The sequence below is a fragment of the Odontesthes bonariensis genome, chromosome 15 (assembly GCF_027942865.1).
Source record: "Odontesthes bonariensis isolate fOdoBon6 chromosome 15, fOdoBon6.hap1, whole genome shotgun sequence".
Classification (NCBI taxonomy): Eukaryota; Metazoa; Chordata; class Actinopteri; order Atheriniformes; family Atherinopsidae; genus Odontesthes; species Odontesthes bonariensis.
In genome coordinates this window covers 38,192,098-38,210,479 of record NC_134520.1, presented here as the reverse complement: position 1 = coordinate 38,210,479, position 18,382 = coordinate 38,192,098, and the positions used below count along the sequence as shown (strand labels likewise).

Sequence of the window (18,382 nt, the reverse complement as noted above, 5' to 3'; positions counted from 1 at the left end):
ATAATAAGCCATTATTATTTATAAGCTATTATCATTTGCAGAAAGTATCCTGCAAATGATGCTTTTGGTGGGTTTACAGCAGACACTAATGTTTTTGACACTTTTAGACAAGTTTGTTTTTTTTCACAGATTTAAGAGAAACTGGGTGAAAACAAACAGAAATAGGTCGTCATCCATAAACGGGTCACAGGTGTGAACTGTGAACAAACTGTGGACAAACTGGAGTTTCGGGTTTCCCCCCCGCCACCGCCGCTCATCACCTGCTGAGGTAAAATGACCCTTTTGGTATTTACAGCAGACGCTAATGTTTTTGACATTTGAGCCGACTCAAAGTAAACGGTCCCGCTCTCTCCGGGTCGTCTCTACGCACTGACGTCGCACCGCTCATACGTGATCGTCATGAGACGCCCTCTCAAACAGAATCATGGTTTAGTAACACAGTAATGCAGCCCTGTAATCCCTTACTTTACTAACTGCCCATCACTGCGCTTTAGTGTTTCATTGGTGTTCCCTCTCAGGACTTAACTTTATAGATTCAGAGTAAAACCTGGACCGGTCTTCCTTATGAAGAGATTTTAATCTCTAAATCCAGATTAAAAAAAATAATTTGATATAATTCGTGGTTTTATTTCATCAGAGCTGATGCAGAATGGAGGCTGGGGCCTAATCAGGAGACGAGACCGGCCCGAACAGAGCAGGCTGGGAGTTCTTTGCTCTCAACATTAAAGGCATTAAAGGGTTAGGGTTAGGGGTTAAAGGTTAAAGGCAGCCTGTGAACTCCGGACTCACCTGAGCCAGTGGCGTTTGCTCGTGTTGGTGTGGCAGCAGATGGCGTCGTACTGATCGGCCAACCACACGATGAGGATGATGTAGAAGGCCGTTGTTGTGTCATTGAAGAACTCTGACATAATGGCCTCCATGCCTACAGACAGGAAGTGACATCACAGATTAGCTGCTTATAAAAATAAATAAATAAATACCTGCTTCAAGTTTTAAGAGTTAAAAATACCTGAGACTATTGATCTGGATCACAACATTTAAACTATCAAGAGGTGAAATAAAGCTCATGTTCAAACTCTTTCAGAACTAGAGGACCAGAGGGCCAGAGGGCCAGAGGACCAGAGGGCCAGAGGACCAGAGGGCCAGAGGGCCAGAGGACCAGAGGACCAGAGGACCAGAGGGCCAGAGGGCCAGAGGGCCAGAGGGCCAGAGGACCAGAGGACCAGAGGGCCAGAGGGCCAGAGGGCCAGAGGACCAGAGGGCCAGAGGGCCAGAGGGCCAGAGGACCAGAGGGCCAGAGGGCCAGAGGACCAGAGGGCCAGAGGGCCAGAGGGCCAGAGGACCAGAGGGCCAGAGGGCCAGAGGACCAGAGGGCCAGAGGGCCAGAGGACCAGAGGGCCAGAGGGCCAGAGGGCCAGAGGACCAGAGGACCAGAGGACCAGAGGGCCAGAGGGCCAGAGGACCAGAGGACCAGAGGGCCAGAGGGCCAGAGGACCAGAGGACCAGAGGACCAGAGGACCAGAGGACCAGAGGACCAGAGGACCAGAGGGCCAGAGGGCCAGAGGGCCAGAGGGCCAGAGGACCAGAGGACCAGAGGACCAGAGGACCAGAGGGCCAGAGGGCCAGAGGACCAGAGGGCCAGAGGGCACCCCGGTGTTTCTGAACCTGTGAATCCTGGTCAAACTCCAGGATTATAGTTTCAGTTCTGTTCCCTTTTTCTAACATTTGGCTCCTATTCACAGGTTCTTGGTAGGTTTTACATTTAAAAACGCCCAAAACCTCAGAAACCCCCACGAGAACCAGGCTCACAGAGGATCTGACCCAACCCGCCGGGCTAAAGAACAGGAAGTGAAAGACAACAACAAACAGGAAGTTTCCAGAAGGTGAACATACCGACAAGGGCCAGGATGACGGTGAGCAGAGGGGCTGCTGGGAAGGCGATGGTCATGTTCATCTCCAACATCTGCAGGAGGTCAACTGGCAGAAGACAGACAGAAACCACATGAGGGACCTGGTTCTGATCCAGACAGAAACCACATGAGGGACCTGGTTCTGATCCAGACAGAAACCACATCAGGGACCTGGTTCTGATCCAGACAGAAACCACATCAGGGACCTGGTTCTGATCCAGACAGAAACCACATCAGGGACCTGGTTCTGATCCAGACAGAAACCACATGAGGGACCTGGTTCTGATCCAGACAGAAACCACATCAGGGACCTGGTTCTGATCCAGACAGAAACCACATCAGGGACCTGGTCCAGTGTTAGCTGGTCCAGGCCAGCGTTAGCTGTGTAAGAGGAAACTGACCAATGAAGACGAAGATCTGGTGGTGAGAGTATCTGAGCAGCATGGACACCGACAGAGTCTGAAAGGCAGAACAGAGGCCGTCACACGAAGTTTCCTCCTGAAGAACGCCGACACGCCGAGCGGCTGCTTCTTACTTACGAATATGACCATGATGACGAAGGCGGCCAGGTAGGAGGTGCGAGCCATCCACATGCTGACGAAGCGGTAATGTTCTCCTGAGACGACGTTCCTGAGGAACCCTGAAGAGAACCAGAGAAACAGCATCAGCAGGTGCTTTTACCTGAAACACCTGAAACACCTGAAGATGTCCACCACAGAAACTGAACACCTGGGCTGTGTTCCAAACCGCATACTACTCCTACTACTCCTGGTAACTTAGTTAGTAAGCGAGAAGTTCCCGGATGCATACTAGATTCGCCGAAATGTTGGGTATGCAGTTTCAAGCTAGCTACAACGAGGGTAGGTTCACTTCCTGTTTTCAAAACAAAAGCACCAATTGTATGGTAATGGCTTTCCCTATGATAAAAGGCAACGGGTATTTTATTTTGTGAAAATAACAGGAAGTGCATTAGCTCACTGCGGCTAGCTTTAGTAGCGCCGAATTTGTGGGAACAAAATGGTAAACAGCCGGTATTTTGTCAGGTTTTCAACACGTTGGGGATCTAAACGACTACTTTCTCTCCTGAAAATGTTTCAAATGTTGCTAAAGTTTACAGAGTTTAGAGCTTAAGAGAAATCAGCTTCAGGCCGGCTGATTTCAGCTCGGGCAGGAGCGCAATGCATTGTGGGTAAACGCTCTGCATACTGTCTGATCGATGAGTATGTAGTATGTAGTATGCAGTATGCAGTATGTAGTGTGTAGTATGCAGTATGTAAGTATGTAGTATGTAGTATGCAGTATGCAGTATGTAGTGTGTAGTATGCAGTATGTAAGTATGTAGTATGCAGTATGTAAGTATGTAGTATGCAGTATGCAGTATGTAGTGTGTAGTATGCAGTATGTAGTATGCAGTATGTAAGTATGTAGTATGCAGTATGCAGTATGTAAGTATGTAGTATGCAGTATGCAGTATGTAGTATGCAGTATGCAGTATGCAGTATGGAAGTATGTAGTATGCAGTATGCAGTATGGAAGTATGTAGTATGTAGTATGCAGTATGCAGTATGGAAGTATGGAAGTATGTAGTATGCAGTATGCAGTATGCAGTATGGAAGTATGCAGTATGCAGTGTGTAGTATGCAGTATGGAAGTATGCAGTATGCAGTGTGTAGTATGCAGTGTGTAGTATGCAGTATGGAAGTATGCAGTATGGAAGTATGCAGTATGGAAGTATGTAGTATGCAGTATGCAGCATGTAGTATGCAGTATGTAGTATGTAGTATTTAGTATGGAAGTATGAAGTATGGAAGTATGTAGTATGCAGTATGGAAGTATGCAGTATGCAGTATGTAGTATGCAGTATGTAGTATTTAGTATGTAGTATTTAGTATGGAAGTATGTAGTATGCAGTATGGAAGTATGCAGTATGGAAGTATGCAGTATGGAAGTATGCAGTATGTAGTATGTAGTATTTAGTATGGAAGTATGTAGTATGCAGTATGTAGTATGTAGTATGTAGTATTTAGTATGGAAGTATGCAGTATGTAGCATGTAGTATGTAGTATTTAGTATGGAAGTATGTAGTATGCAGTATGTAGTATGTAGTATTTAGTATGGAAGTATGTAGTATTTAGTATGGAAGTATGTAGTATGTAGTATGCAGTATGTAGTATGCAGTATGCAGTATGTAGTATGCAGTATGCAGTATGTAGTATGCAGTATGTAGTATGCAGTATGTAGTATGCAGTATGCAGTATGTAGTATTTAGTATGTAGTATTTAGTATGGAAGTATGAAGTATGGAAGTATGTAGTATGCAGTATGGAAGTATGCAGTATGCAGTATGGAAGTATGCAGTATGTAGTATGCAGTATGTAGTATGGAAGTATGTAGCATGTAGTATGCAGTATGCAGTATGCAGTATGGAAGTATGCAGTATGTAGTATGCAGTATGTAGTATGGAAGTATGTAGTATGGAAGTATGGAAGTATGTAGTATGCAGTATGTAGTATGTAGTATGTAGTATTTAGTATGGAAGTATGCAGTATGTAGCATGTAGTATGTAGTATGGAAGTATGTAGTATGCAGTATGTAATATTTAGTATTTAGTATGGAAGTATGTAGTATGCAGTATGCAGTATGTAGTATGCAGTATGTAGTATGTAGTATGTAGTATGGAAGTATGTAGTATGTAGTATGTAGTATGCAGTATGTAGTATGCAGTATGCAGTATGTAGTATGCAGTATGTAGTATTTAGTATGGAAGTATGTAGTATGCAGTATGCAGTATGTAGTATGTAGTATGTAGTATGGAAGTATGTAGTATGTAGTATGTAGTATTTAGTATGGAAGTATGTAGTATGTAGTATGTAGTATGCAGTATGCAGTATGTAGTATGGAAGTATGTAGTATGTAGTATGCAGTATTTAGTATGGAAGTATGTAGTATGCAGTATGCAGTATGTAGTATGTAGTATGTAGTATGGAAGTATGTAGTATGTAGTATGTAGTATGCAGTATGTAGTATGTAGTATGTAGTATGGAAGTATGTAGTATGTAGTATGTAGTATGCAGTATGTAGTATGTAGTATGTAGTATGTAGTATTTAGTATGGAAGTATGTAGTATGTAGTATGTAGTATGCAGTATGCAGTATGTAGTATGGAAGTATGTAGTATGTAGTATGCAGTATTTAGTATGGAAGTATGTAGTATGCAGTATGCAGTATGTAGTATGTAGTATGTAGTATGGAAGTATGTAGTATGTAGTATGTAGTATGCAGTATGTAGTATGCAGTATGTAGTATGCAGTATGTAGTATGTAGTATGTAGTATGGAAGTATGTAGTATGTAGTATGTAGTATTTAGTATGGAAGTATGTAGTATGTAGTATGTAGTATGCAGTATGTAGTATGTAGTATGGAAGTATGTAGTATGTAGTATTTAGTATGGAAGTATGTAGTATGCAGTATGCAGTATGTAGTATGTAGTATGTAGTATGTAGTATGGAAGTATGTAGTATGTAGTATGCAGTATGTAGTAGGCGGTTTGGAACACAGTCATGGTTTCTGCAGTCAAGTCAAGAGGTGTTCAATAAAAGCAGCAGCATCGGGTCGGCGCCCTAACCCGCCGCTTTACCTGCAGAGCAGCTTTACTGCAGAGCAGCTTTATCTGCAGAGCAGCTTTACCTGCAGAGCAGCTTTACTGCAGAAGAGCTTTACCTGCAGAGCAGCTTTACTGCAGAGCAGCTTTACTGCAGAGCAGCTTTACCTGCAGAGCAGCTTTACCTGCAGAGCAGCTTTATCTGCAGAGCAGCTTTACCTGCAGAGCAGCTTTACCTGCAGAACAGCTTTACCTGCAGAGCAGCTTTACCTGCAGAACAGCTTTACCTGCAGAGCAGCTTTACTGCAGAGCAGCTTTACCTGCAGAGCAGCTTTACCTGCAGAGCAGCTTTACTGCAGAGCAGCTTTACTGCAGAGCAGCTTTGCCTGCAGAGCAGCTTGGCCTGCAGAGCAGCTTTACCTGCAGAGCAGCTTTACCTGCAGAACAGCTTTACCTGCAGAGCAGCTTTACTGCAGAGCAGCTTTACTGCAGAGCAGCTTTACCTGCAGAGCAGCTTTACCTGCAGAGCAGCTTTACCTGCAGAGCAGCTTTACTGCAGAGCAGCTTTACTGCAGAGCAGCTTTACCTGCAGAGCAGCTTTACCTGCAGAGCAGCTTTACCTGCAGAGCAGCTTTACTGCAGAGCAGCTTTACCTGCAGAACAGCTTTACCTGCAGAACAGCTTTACCTGCAGAACAGCTTTACCTGCAGAGCAGCTTTACCTGCAGAGCAGCTTTACTGCAGAGCAGCTTTACCTGCAGAGCAGCTTTACCTGCAGAGCAGCTTTAACTGCAGAGCAGCTTTACTGCAGAGCAGCTTTACTGCAGAGCAGCTTTACCTGCAGAGCAGCTTTACCTGCAGAGCAGCTTTACCTGCAGAGCAGCTTTACTGCAGAGCAGCTTTACTGCAGAGCAGCTTTACCTGCAGAGCAGCTTTACCTGCAGAGCAGCTTTACCTGCAGAGCAGCTTTACCTGCAGAGCAGCTTTACCTGCAGAGCAGCTTTACCTGCAGAGCAGCTTTAACTGCAGAGCAGCTTTACTGCAGAGCAGCTTTACTGCAGAGCAGCTTTACCTGCAGAGCAGCTTTACCTGCAGAGCAGCTTTACCTGCAGAGCAGCTTTACTGCAGAGCAGCTTTACTGCAGAGCAGCTTTACTGCAGAGCAGCTTTACTGCAGAGCAGCTTTACCTGCAGAGCAGCTTTACTGCAGAGCAGCTTTACCTGCAGAGCAGCTTTACCTGCAGAGCAGCTTTACCTGCAGAGCAGCTTTACTGCAGAGCAGCTTTACTGCAGAGCAGCTTTACCTGCAGAGCAGCTTTACTGCAGAGCAGCTTTACCTGCAGAGCAGCTTTACCTGCAGAGCAGCTTTACCTGCAGAGCAGCTTTACTGCAGAGCAGCTTTACTGCAGAGCAGCTTTACTGCAGAGCAGCTTTACTGCAGAGCAGCTTTACCTGCAGAGCAGCTTTACCTGCAGAGCAGCTTTACTGCAGAGCAGCTTTACCTGCAGAGCAGCTTTACTGCAGAGCAGCTTTACTGCAGAGCAGCTTTACCTGCAGAGCAGCTTTACCTGCAGAGCAGCTTTACCTGCAGAGCAGCTTTACTGCAGAGCAGCTTTACTGCAGAGCAGCTTTACCTGCAGAGCAGCTTTACCTGCAGAGCAGCTTTACTGCAGAGCAGCTTTACCTGCAGAGCAGCTTTACCTGCAGAGCAGCTTTACTGCAGAGCAGCTTTACCTGCAGAGCAGCTTTACCTGCAGAGCAGCTTTACTGCAGAGCAGCTTTACCTGCAGAGCAGCTTTACTGCAGAGCAGCTTTACTGCAGAGCAGCTTTACCTGCAGAGCAGCTTTACTGCAGAGCAGCTTTACCTGCAGAGCAGCTTTACCTGCAGAGCAGCTTTACCTGCAGAGCAGCTTTACCTGCAGAGCAGCTTTACCTGCAGAACAGCTTTACCTGCAGAGCAGCTTTACCTGCAGAACAGCTTTACCTGCAGAGCAGCTTTACCTGCAGAGCAGCTTTACTGCAGAACAGCTTTACTGCAGAGCAGCTTTACCTGCAGAGCAGCTTTACTGCAGAACAGCTTTACTGCAGAGCAGCTTTACTGCAGAGCAGCTTTACTGCAGAGCAGCTTTACTGCAGAGCAGCTTTACCTGCAGAGCAGCTTTACTGCAGAACAGCTTTACTGCAGAGCAGCTTTACCTGCAGAGCAGCTTTACCTGCAGAGCAGCTTTACTGCAGAGCAGCTTTACTGCAGAGCAGCTTTACTGCAGAGCAGCTTTACCTGCAGAGCAGCTTTACTGCAGAACAGCTTTACCTGCAGAGCAGCTTTACTGCAGAGCAGCTTTACCTGCAGAGCAGCTTTACCTGCAGAGCAGCTTTACTGCAGAGCAGCTTTACCTGCAGAGCAGCTTTACCGCAGAGCAGCTTTACCTGCAGAGCAGCTTTACTGCAGAGCAGCTTTACTGCAGAGCAGCTTTACCTGCAGAGCAGCTTTACCTGCAGAGCAGCTTTACCTGCAGAGCAGCTTTACCTGCAGAGCAGCTTTACTGCAGAGCAGCTTTACCTGCAGAGCAGCTTTACCTGCAGAGCAGCTTTACTGCAGAGCAGCTTTACCTGCAGAGCAGCTTTACCTGCAGAGCAGCTTTACTGAAGAGCAGCTTGGCCTGCAGAGCAGCTTTACTGAAGAGCAGCTTGGCCTGCAGAGCAGCTTTACTGCAGAGCAGCTTTACTGCAGAGCAGCTTTACTGCAGAGCAGCTTTACCTGCAGAGCAGCTTTACTGCAGAGCAGCTTTACCTGCAGAGCAGCTTTACTGCAGAGCAGCTTTACCTGCAGAGCAGCTTTACTGCAGAGCAGCTTTACTGCAGAGCAGCTTTACCTGCAGAGCAGCTTTACCTGCAGAGCAGCTTTACTGCAGATCAGCTTTACTGCAGAGCAGCTTTACCTGCAGAGCAGCTTTACTGCAGAGCAGCTTTACCTTTGTTCTCCTCGTTCTCAGCGAGCGCCTTCACGCTGGACATCAGGATGTCGTCGTAGCCCAGGAACTCGTCGAGCAGGAAGCGGCTGAAGCCGTCTCCGAAGCACTCGTCCTTCGTTGGATCTGAACACAAAGACACAGTGGGTGAGGTCAGGTGACCCGCTGAGGTCAGGTGATGCAGCGCCGGCGTCTCGGTGTCTAACCCAGAGTGACGACCATCACGGGGATGTTGAGCCTCTGCCTGGTGCTCTGACACAGGCGCAGGAAGCCGTACTCTAGAGAATACTCCACGATGTACTCCTCCTGAGGCCACACTGAGGTCAGATCAGAGAGAAGAAGAAGAAGACAGTCGGCATAATTACAAACTATTACATCATCTCATTTCTCTGAGGGGGCCACAGATTGTATAGCTTGGTTTCTCGTGACGTCACAGTGCTGCATCGCGAACGCGCAAAATTCAGATGGATGTCAGGAAGTGAAGTCTGCCCATAGAACTGCTGTGTAAAAAAATCAAGATGGCCGTGTTTTGTGCTGTTTACGGCTGCTCCAACCGTTCTACCCGTGAAAAAGAAAAAGTTTTTTTTAGAATACCAAAGGTTGTCGTACACAAAGGTGAGAAATGTAAAAATCCAACAGAACAACGCCGTAAAAAATGGATTTCAAACCTACGTCTGCAGTCGGGAGGAGCAGAGGTATGTTAGCTAACTGCTAACTTTGTTTTTGTGGCTGTGTTTATATAGCATTGGGGTGTTGTTAAATACTCATTTACTTAGTAATGATTATTAAGTTTCCGGTAGTCTAATATGGGCTTCATTGTGACTTTTTAGGCGTCCCTAGCGCTTTGGGTGACGTCGAGTCGGTAGACTGGGCTCCGAAACATTGAAACATAAACGACTGTCAGGCTAACGTCGTTGTTAAGGTGCGTTGCTATGGTTACATTACAAGTATAGCCGGGTTAAGGGCCGTGCATACTCTCGCAGCAGTGTGTCGCAGACACGACGCAGTTATTTTTGATTTATGCCCACTTTTGAAGCGCGGTCTGCGCTATGTTAATCCCACGCCACAACGCAAGAGGGACAATCACCAACAAGCTAGGATTGTGGGTGTGGTGGGTGGCGTGTTTCTCTTCCGGTTACGGAGGTCATTCAACAACAACGGCGACTGGACGAATGCGCACTTTGATTGAGATGCAGCTGATCGATCTAGAAATAGAAGAAATATTGCTACTACTGGAGCTGGCAGAGAGGCCAAAGAATCGTCACGGTTAGCACGGTTAGCACGGTTAGCGTCACCATTAGCCGGTTAGCAAACCGGAAATACGCATAGTGTAGAGCGCATGTAGAGTTGACCAATCAGAGGCCTCCTTTCTCTCCTCCCTGCGGCGATATCTGCGGCACTGTCTGCGGTCAGTTACAATTTAGGGGAGGTGCACCAGAGTGTCTGCGTAAGGGGGGGGGGGCATGTCTGCGTTAACTGCGACACACGCAGACGACCTGGTTTCCGACCATAAACCGGCCTTTACTGCTTGCATCTTAACACATAAAATAATATAACAACAATATAACTCACCCTGACGAAGACCAAACAATATCCGTCGTGGAGCCGTTTAGTACCAAGGTTGTGGACCCATCCGCTTACAAACAAATTGTACGCCTCCATACTTTTGTAGGCCTTCATTTGTTGTTTTGTGTAGTATGATGTTTGAAGGACCAGATAGTTGGTTATGTCCACAGCCTCGATGGTCGGCAAATCCTTATATTCTCCAGAAAATTCACTCATCTTCATGAGGTACGGGTCTCGCCCAACATATTTACTCACTAATTGTTTGTATCGTATTCTGGAAACTGGCTCTAAATCTCTACAATACGGACTCTCTGGAACGGTTTCCTCCATAGACGTAGTCGCCATATTTACTTCCTGACAACCATCTGAAAACCGCGCCCCCTTACGACCACGTGGCTGAAACCAAGCTATCGGTTACAGAGAATGTAAACAACTATCAGCTGTTAACAACAACAACAAAGAGGAAACTGATCTAACACAATCGGTCACAGCTGACTGACAACAACAAGGTCTACAACAACAACTCGGCGGTCGCCACGGTGACGGGTGGAAGGTGAATGTTTGAAGGAGGCGGAGTCAGAGGAGGTGAAGGTGGGTTTACCTGCTCTGGTCATCATCTCCAGCTCAGACACTGAGTCCTGCAGCGGCTGCATACCTTTAGAGGTCTGACTGAAGGAGACGTCCTGGCTGTCGTTTACGCCTCCTGCCGCTCCTCCAATCACAGACGGCTTCAGGCGAGGCTCAATGTCCAGCTCAAACTGCGGGGGGGGGATAGGGGCAGATAGGGGAGGGGCAGACAAGGAATACCGATGCTTTAGACCAGGGGTGCCCAACCTTTTTTGACCCAACTTTTCAATCAAGTAGCCAACTTCCTGAGATCATCAACATCTCAAACCACGCCACACATCTCCAGCCTGCAGTAACTAACCAAAACTGACCTTATTGATTAAATAAAATAATGTTTATTTAGTATATTATTTAATTAATATACTATGTATATATATATATATATATATATATATAGTATAATATAATAATATACTGTAATAATATATAATAATACAATATATATATATATATATATATAGTATTTTATTTAATTATTTAATATTTAATAGTAGAAGTTGGCTACGTGAAAAGTTGGGTTAAAAAAGGTCAAAATAAATAAAATAAATAAAGGTCAATCAATCTTTATTTATATAGCGCATTTCATACCACAGGCAACTCAATATGCTCAATATGAACCAAACTGAAAAATAAACCAGATACAAAACGGGTAGATCTCTGAGTTTGAAAAAATTCAATTCAATTGAATGGAAAGACCTGGCACTGGGAGAAGGAGGCTAGCTTCTGGTAGGAGTGTAGGAGCTGGATGCAAGGTGGTCATCGGTCATTGTTGATCTGTGCTTGGACTGGATGATTTTCATGTGTGAGAAAGCAGACTCGCACAAATAAGTTGATCCAAAAAGAGCCGTCAGGTTCAAAGCACATCTTCTGAGGTGGGCTACTTCTCCTCCACCAGTAGTTTCCACAACACTACATGCTCTCCAGGTTGAGCGGATGTTGGTCTGGCTTTGATCTCAGTGTCAGAATCTGCTCCTCAGGAGCTGAGCTTTCCAGGTCCAAAAGTGATTCGAATTTGGCGGCAATGTCATCAACATCAGTTCTTGCACCAAATGGATAACGCATATAGCTCAGCCATGTTTACCTTTAGGAGTGCTAACCGCTCTGATCGCTAGCTGCTAGCTGCTAGCTGCTAGCTCAGGGCTCCCAGGTTTTAAATGCAGGTAAGAGTGAGACCCACCCCCACCCCGTTGGACGGGTCACAGGACTGGGGCTCTTTCATTGAAACTATTATCATTAGTGTTGTTATTAATAACTGCTCGGCTCAGACTCATGGGAGACGTGCTTGTTTCCTGTCGTTTCCATAGCGATAGTGGTGCGCCAGAGAAATTTATATTATAATTTCTTTTCAGCGCGAGAATGACTTTTTCTCACGGTCGCCTGGTTGGGCGGTACTTTAGATCGAGGGAAACATGGCCGTAGTAAATGATGAAGCTAGTTTCTTAAATCTCATCAGTTTGGCGTTTCAACATTTTTATCAGAGATGATGAAGTATTTTATCAGAATATTGATATTTATTGGACAGGTGAGGCTCTCACCTGCACAGAGCTGTTGTCAAACATCTCCAGGGTCATCTCCTCCTCTTCGTCCTCTTCCTCGTGCAGCGCCGCCAGGCCGAGCCCCGCCGCCACGCCTCCCTCCTCCAGCTCCTCCTGGACGCCGGCGGCGTCGTAGTTCTGCAGGAAGACGGCGGCCCGGCTGGAGTTCCTCTGGATCTCCACCCGCAGGATGCCGTCCCGGGGCCAGCGCTCCCTCACCGCCTCCAGACAGTTGATGGGCGAGCGAGAGAAGGCGATGTGGATGTAAGCCAGGATGAAGAGGACGAAGAGCGCCTGGAACAGAAGAAGAAGAAGAGCACGTCATACCCAGGTTAACCAATAAGGGGGCGCTGAAACCTATTAAAGCTACAATCTGACCTCTAAATGATCAATAATCTGACCTCTAAATGATCAATAATCTGACCTCTAAATAATCAATAATCTGACCTCTAAATAATCAATAATCTGACCTCTAAATAATCAATAATCTGACCTTTAAATGATCAATAATCTGACCTTTAAATGATCAATAATCTGACCTTTAAATAATCAATAATCTGACCTCTAAATGATCAATAATCTGACCTCTAAATGATCAATAATCTGACCTCTAAATAATCAATAATCTGACCTTTAAATAATCAATAATCTGACCTCTAAATGATCAATAATCTGACCTTTAAATGATCAATAATCTGACCTCTAAATGATCAATAATCTGACCTCTAAATGATCAATAATCTGACCTCTAAATGATCAATAATCTGACCTCTAAATGATCAATAATCTGACCTTTAAATGATCAATAATCTGACCTTTAAATGATCAATAATCTGACCTCTAAATGATCAATAATCTGACCTCTAAATAATCAATAATCTGACCTCTAAATAATCAATAATCTGACCTCTAAATGATCAATAATCTGACCTTTAAATGATCAATAATCTGACCTTTAAATGATCAATAATCTGACCTCTAAATGATCAATAATCTGACCTCTAAATGATCAATAATCTGACCTCTAAATGATCAATAATCTGACCTCTAAATAATCAATAATCTGACCTTTAAATAATCAATAATCTGACCTCTAAATGATCAATAATCTGACCTTTAAATGATCAATAATCTGACCTCTAAATGATCAATAATCTGACCTCTAAATGATCAATAATCTGACCTCTAAATGATCAATAATCTGACCTCTAAATGATCAATAATCTGACCTCTAAATGATCAATAATCTGACCTTTAAATGATCAATAATCTGACCTTTAAATGATCAATAATCTGACCTCTAAATGATCAATAATCTGACCTCTAAATAATCAATAATCTGACCTCTAAATGATCAATAATCTGACCTCTAAATGATCAATAATCTGACCTTTAAATGATCAATAATCTGACCTTTAAATGATCAATAATCTGACCTTTAAATGATCAATAATCTGACCTCTAAATGATCAATAATCTGACCTCTAAATGATCAATAATCTGACCTCTAAATGATCAATAATCTGACCTCTAAATGATCAATAATCTGACCTCTAAATGATCAATAATCTGACCTTCAGCAGGACGAAGAACTCAAAGACTCTCCTGAAAGATGGCGGGAAAAGCCGGGCGTAGGTGACGGCCATTTTGAAGAAGAGCGCGTGGAAGAGGCGGTCCCGCACGTTGATGAGCGGGTTCTGGTTGATGTTGGGGTTGCGGGCCCGGTTGGGCCCAACGTTGTTGTTGTTGTTGTTCAGGGGGACGTTGTTGTTGTTGGCCTGGTTCTCCGACATGGCTGCGGACTCTGAGAACCCCGCTCGCTCTGCACAAACTCGCCGCCGCCGGCCCGTCCTAGGTCAGCATGGCTGCCGTCGGCGTAGGGAGCGAAGGCTGGACTGCGGCCCGGCCCAGGTGCGACTGTCCGCGGGCGAGTTCCTCCGACACCTGAAACTGAAACAACACACGCGGCTTTTATCAGATCTGCGTCCAGCCTCAGAACCTCAGAAGTCTGAGGGATGGGGGTAAGATGGCGGTGCGGCTGATGGCTGTTTGATGGACCTAATGGTGTGGTCGTTGTTTCTGATCGACCTGTAACAGTCGGCAGGAACTGGTAAATGTTGGAGTTGCTGGTTGCAGAGCAATAATTTGGCCTTTCCAGCGAACTTACGACATCTGACACCAGCGCCAGAGCACCGATCCCCGGCCTCTTCCCAAACGCCAGGTCCATCGCACACAAGATGGAGAATGGGAGCTCCTCATGGCCTCAAACATAGGGCACCATATAACCATATGGAACTGCAACACCAGGGCTGTGTTCGAAAGCGCCTACTACATCCTTCCATACTACATCCTTCCATACTACATCCTTCCATACTACATCCTGCATACTACATCCTGCATACTACATCCTTCCATACTACATCCTTCCATACTACATCCATCCATACTACATCCTTCCATACTACATCCTGCATACTACATCCTGCATACTACATCCTGCATACTACATCCTTCCATACTACATCCTTCCATACTACATCCTTCCATACTACATCCATCCATACTACATCCTTCCATACTACATCCTGCATACTACATCCTGCATACTACATCCTTCCATACTACATCCTTCCATACTACATCCTTCCATACTACATCCTTCCATACTACATCCATCCATACTACATACTGCATACTACATCCTGCATACTACATACTGCATACTACATCCTGCATACTACATACTGCATACTACATCCTGCATACTACATCCTGCATACTACATACTGCATACTACATCCTTCCATACTACATCCTGCATACTACATACTGCATACTACATCCTGCATACTACATACTGCACACTACATCCTGCATACTACATCCTTCCATACTACCATACTACATCCTTCCATACTGCATCCTTCCATACTGCATCCTTCCATACTACATCCATCCATACTACATACTCATTGATCAGACAGTATGCAGAGCGTTTACCCACAATGCATTTGGCTCCTGCCCGAGCCGAAATCAGCCGGCCTGAAGCTGATTTCTCTTAAGCTCTAAACTCTGTAAACTTTAGCAACATTTGAAACATTTTCAGGAGAGAAAGTAGTCGTTTAGATCCCCAACGTGTTGAAAACCTGACAAAATACCGGCTGTTTACAATTTTGTTCCCACGAATTCGGCGCTACTAAAGCTAGCTGCAGTGAGCTAACACACTTCCTGTTATTTTCACAAAATAAAATACCCGTTGCCTTTTATCATAGGGAAAGCCATTACCATACAATTGGTGCTTTTGTTTTGAAAACAGGAAGTGAACCTACCCTCGTTGTAGCTAGCTTGAAACTGCCGTTTTGACAGGAAATGACGATCGGCGACGTCACGTTACGTTGCATCTTGGGTAGTTTGAGTATGAGTAGTAACCTCATGATGCATACCCAACATTTAGGAGAATCTAGTATGCATCCGGGAACTTCTCGCTTACTCAAACTCGCATACTAACTCAGAAAGTTAGTAGGAGTAGTAGGAGAAGTAGGCGGTTTGGAACACAGCCTATGATTTTCTGATCTGGAGTCACCGTCAGTCAGATGCAGAACCTTTCACCTGCCAACAGAGCTAACTGTACTCATTCTGACGGCTGTTTTCGTCGCCCTCGGCACCAATGAGCTCAGTTTTGGTTCACCTCCACCTCAGCAACCAGCAGAAAAACCCCCTGACGGTGTCCATGTGACAGCAGGTGATGTTACCAGGCGTGCCTGAAGCCAGTGCTCCCCATGATGTGAACTGGGCCCCCGGGGGACACGATACTCTGGACCAGGTCTCCTGGAACTTAAAGCAGGCCTACAGGCCCCATCTGGGGCTCTCGGACCACCTCTAAGGAGGACAGTAAACCCTGCATAAAAACTGTGGCAACATGGCCTGAGGCTGCACTTTCACAACCCAAACACTGCTTTCCATGCACTGAATGGTCCCTATCTGAACATCTGGATCTTCAGGAATATACAGAAACTCTTCTTTTTTAGGTATGGGCCGGTTAGCGGTTATTCCACGGTATTAAAAATCACTAAAATGTTCTGTCATATCGTCCTTGCGTATTTATTTATTTATTTTTACGTGGCGTCTCGTCAGAGAGAAAGTGACGAACAGCTTTCACCCACATTTCATTAAACCAGCTGGTAACAAACCCTCCCAGCAGCACATTAACATTTGCTCTGCATTTTAAACTGTTGTATTAAATTCATTTGACGTTTGACATTCTGACACCCAGACCATTAAAACAGCTGGAAACACCTGGAAGCACAGCTGGAAACACAGCTGGAAACACAGCTGGAAGCACAGTTGGAAACACAGCTGGAAGCACAGCTGTAGCACCTGTAAACACAGCTGGAAACACCTGGAAGCACACCTGGAAACACAGCTGTAACACCTGGAAACACAGCTGTAACACCTGTAAACACAGCTGGAAACACAGCTGGAAACACAGCTGGAAACACAGCTGGAAACACAGCTGGAAACACAGCTGGAAACACACCTGGAAACACAGCTGGAAACACAGCTGTAACACCTGTAAACACAACTGGAAACACAGCTGGAAACACAGCTGGAAACACACCTGTAAACACAGCTGGAAACACACCTGTAAACACAGCTGGAAACACAGCTGGAAACACACCTGTAAACACAGCTGTAAACACAGCTGTAAACACAGCTGTAAACACACCTGGAAGCACACCTGGAAGCACAGCTGGAAACACAGCTGTAACACCTGTAAACACAGCTGGAAACACACCTGGAAGCACACCTGGAAACACAGCTGTAACACCTGTAAACACAACTGTAAACATACCTGGAAACACAGCTGTAGACACAGCTGGAAACACACCTGGAAGCACACCTGGAAACACAGCTGTAACACCTGTAAACACAACTGTAAACACACCTGGAAACACAGCTGTAGACACAGCTGGAAACACAGCTGTAACACAACTGTAAACACAGCTGTAACACCTGTAAACACAGCTGGAAGCACAGCTGGAAACACACCTGTAAACACACCTGTAAACACAGCTGGAAACACAGCTGTAGACACAGCTGTAAACACACCTGGAAGCACAGCTGGAAACACACCTGTAAACACAGCTGTAAACACAGCTGTAGACACAGCTGGAAACACACCTGTAAACACAGCTGGAAACACAGCTGGAAACACAGCTGGAAACACACCTGTAACACCTCTGGAAACACAGCTGGAAACACAGCTGTAGACACAACTGGAAACACAGCTGGAAACACACCTGTAAACACACCTGTAAACACAGCTGGAAACACACCTGTAACACCTCTGGAAACACAGCTGGAAACACAGCTGGAAACACAGCTGGAAACACAGCTTTCGGTACGTCAGGTTATGACGTCATGACGGCAGTACAGCAGCTTTCTCTAAATGTTTCCATCACAGTTTCATTAAAGGTGCCTATGGAAACACACCTGTGACCCTCCGCGGTCACATATGACCCGACCCTGTGACGTCACCCCTGTTTAAACACCCCGATCATCGGACCCAGGTGTGCCTGCGGCCTGCCGCTTCTGGGAGGTAAACATCCCCCAGCTGGAGCTCGACTCACCTGTCTGAGGCCTCACAGCTCCGTGTCCATGTCACCGACGACCGTTCTTCTTCGGTGTTTTCATCAGGAGAAACGGCAGACCCTGAAACGCCACAGCTAGCCGTTAGCACGGCAGCTAACGCTCCGTAAACAGCGGAGTTAGTTAGCCGTTAGCCGCCTGTGTTAGCACGGCAGCTAACGCTCCGTAACAGCGGAGTTAGTTAGCCGTTAGCCGGTTGTGTTAGCACGGCAGCTAACGCTCCGTAAACAGCGGAGTTAGCCGGCTGTGTTAGCACGGCAGCTAACGCTCCGTAAACAGCGGAGTTAGCCGTTAGCCGGCTGCTGTCGGACAGCGAGGGGAAACAACTCAGTCCGAACCGGCCGGTGAGGCCGAACAGAACCGGACAGAGATGGGTCCGATCCTCCAGGAGGCTGAAAGCAACTCTGAGCTTCAGCTAACGGCCGCTGGTGCCAGACTGAATCACAGCCACGGCGGAAATACGGGTCCTTCCCCACTGGCGTGTTCTCCAGCTATGACTGGCAGGATCGTTGTTTAACCCTGAGGTCT

The 18,382-nt window shown here is 45.8% G+C and overlaps 1 protein-coding gene across 1 annotated transcript; it reads right to left on the bottom strand.

Annotated features, from left to right (window-relative positions):
- Positions 1 to 785: 785 nt before the first annotated feature.
- Positions 786 to 18,382, bottom strand: tmem259 (transmembrane protein 259). Its single transcript, XM_075486147.1, has 10 exons — positions 17,836 to 18,382; positions 13,780 to 14,155; positions 12,206 to 12,499; positions 10,699 to 10,801; positions 8,684 to 8,794; positions 8,481 to 8,603; positions 2,450 to 2,550; positions 2,312 to 2,369; positions 1,894 to 1,977; positions 786 to 922 (listed from the first exon to the last, which is right to left on the bottom strand). The coding sequence occupies exons 2-10, from the start codon at positions 13,996 to 13,998 to the stop codon at positions 786 to 788; spliced, it is 1,230 nt and encodes a 409-aa protein (XP_075342262.1). The 5' UTR covers positions 13,999 to 14,155; positions 17,836 to 18,382.

Excerpts from the sequence above, each read along its gene's own strand:
- tmem259 (XM_075486147.1), bottom strand. The coding sequence starts at position 13,998 with ATGTCGGAGAACCAGGCCAACAACAACAACGTCCCCCTGAACAACAAC. Across the intron at positions 2,551-8,480 it reads TGAGAACGAGGAGAACAAAG|GGTTCCTCAGGAACGTCGTC; the intron begins GTAAAGCTGCTC and ends GGTTCTCTTCAG. Across the intron at positions 1,978-2,311 it reads CCAGATCTTCGTCTTCATTG|TTGACCTCCTGCAGATGTTG; the intron begins GTCAGTTTCCTC and ends GTCTTCTGCCAG.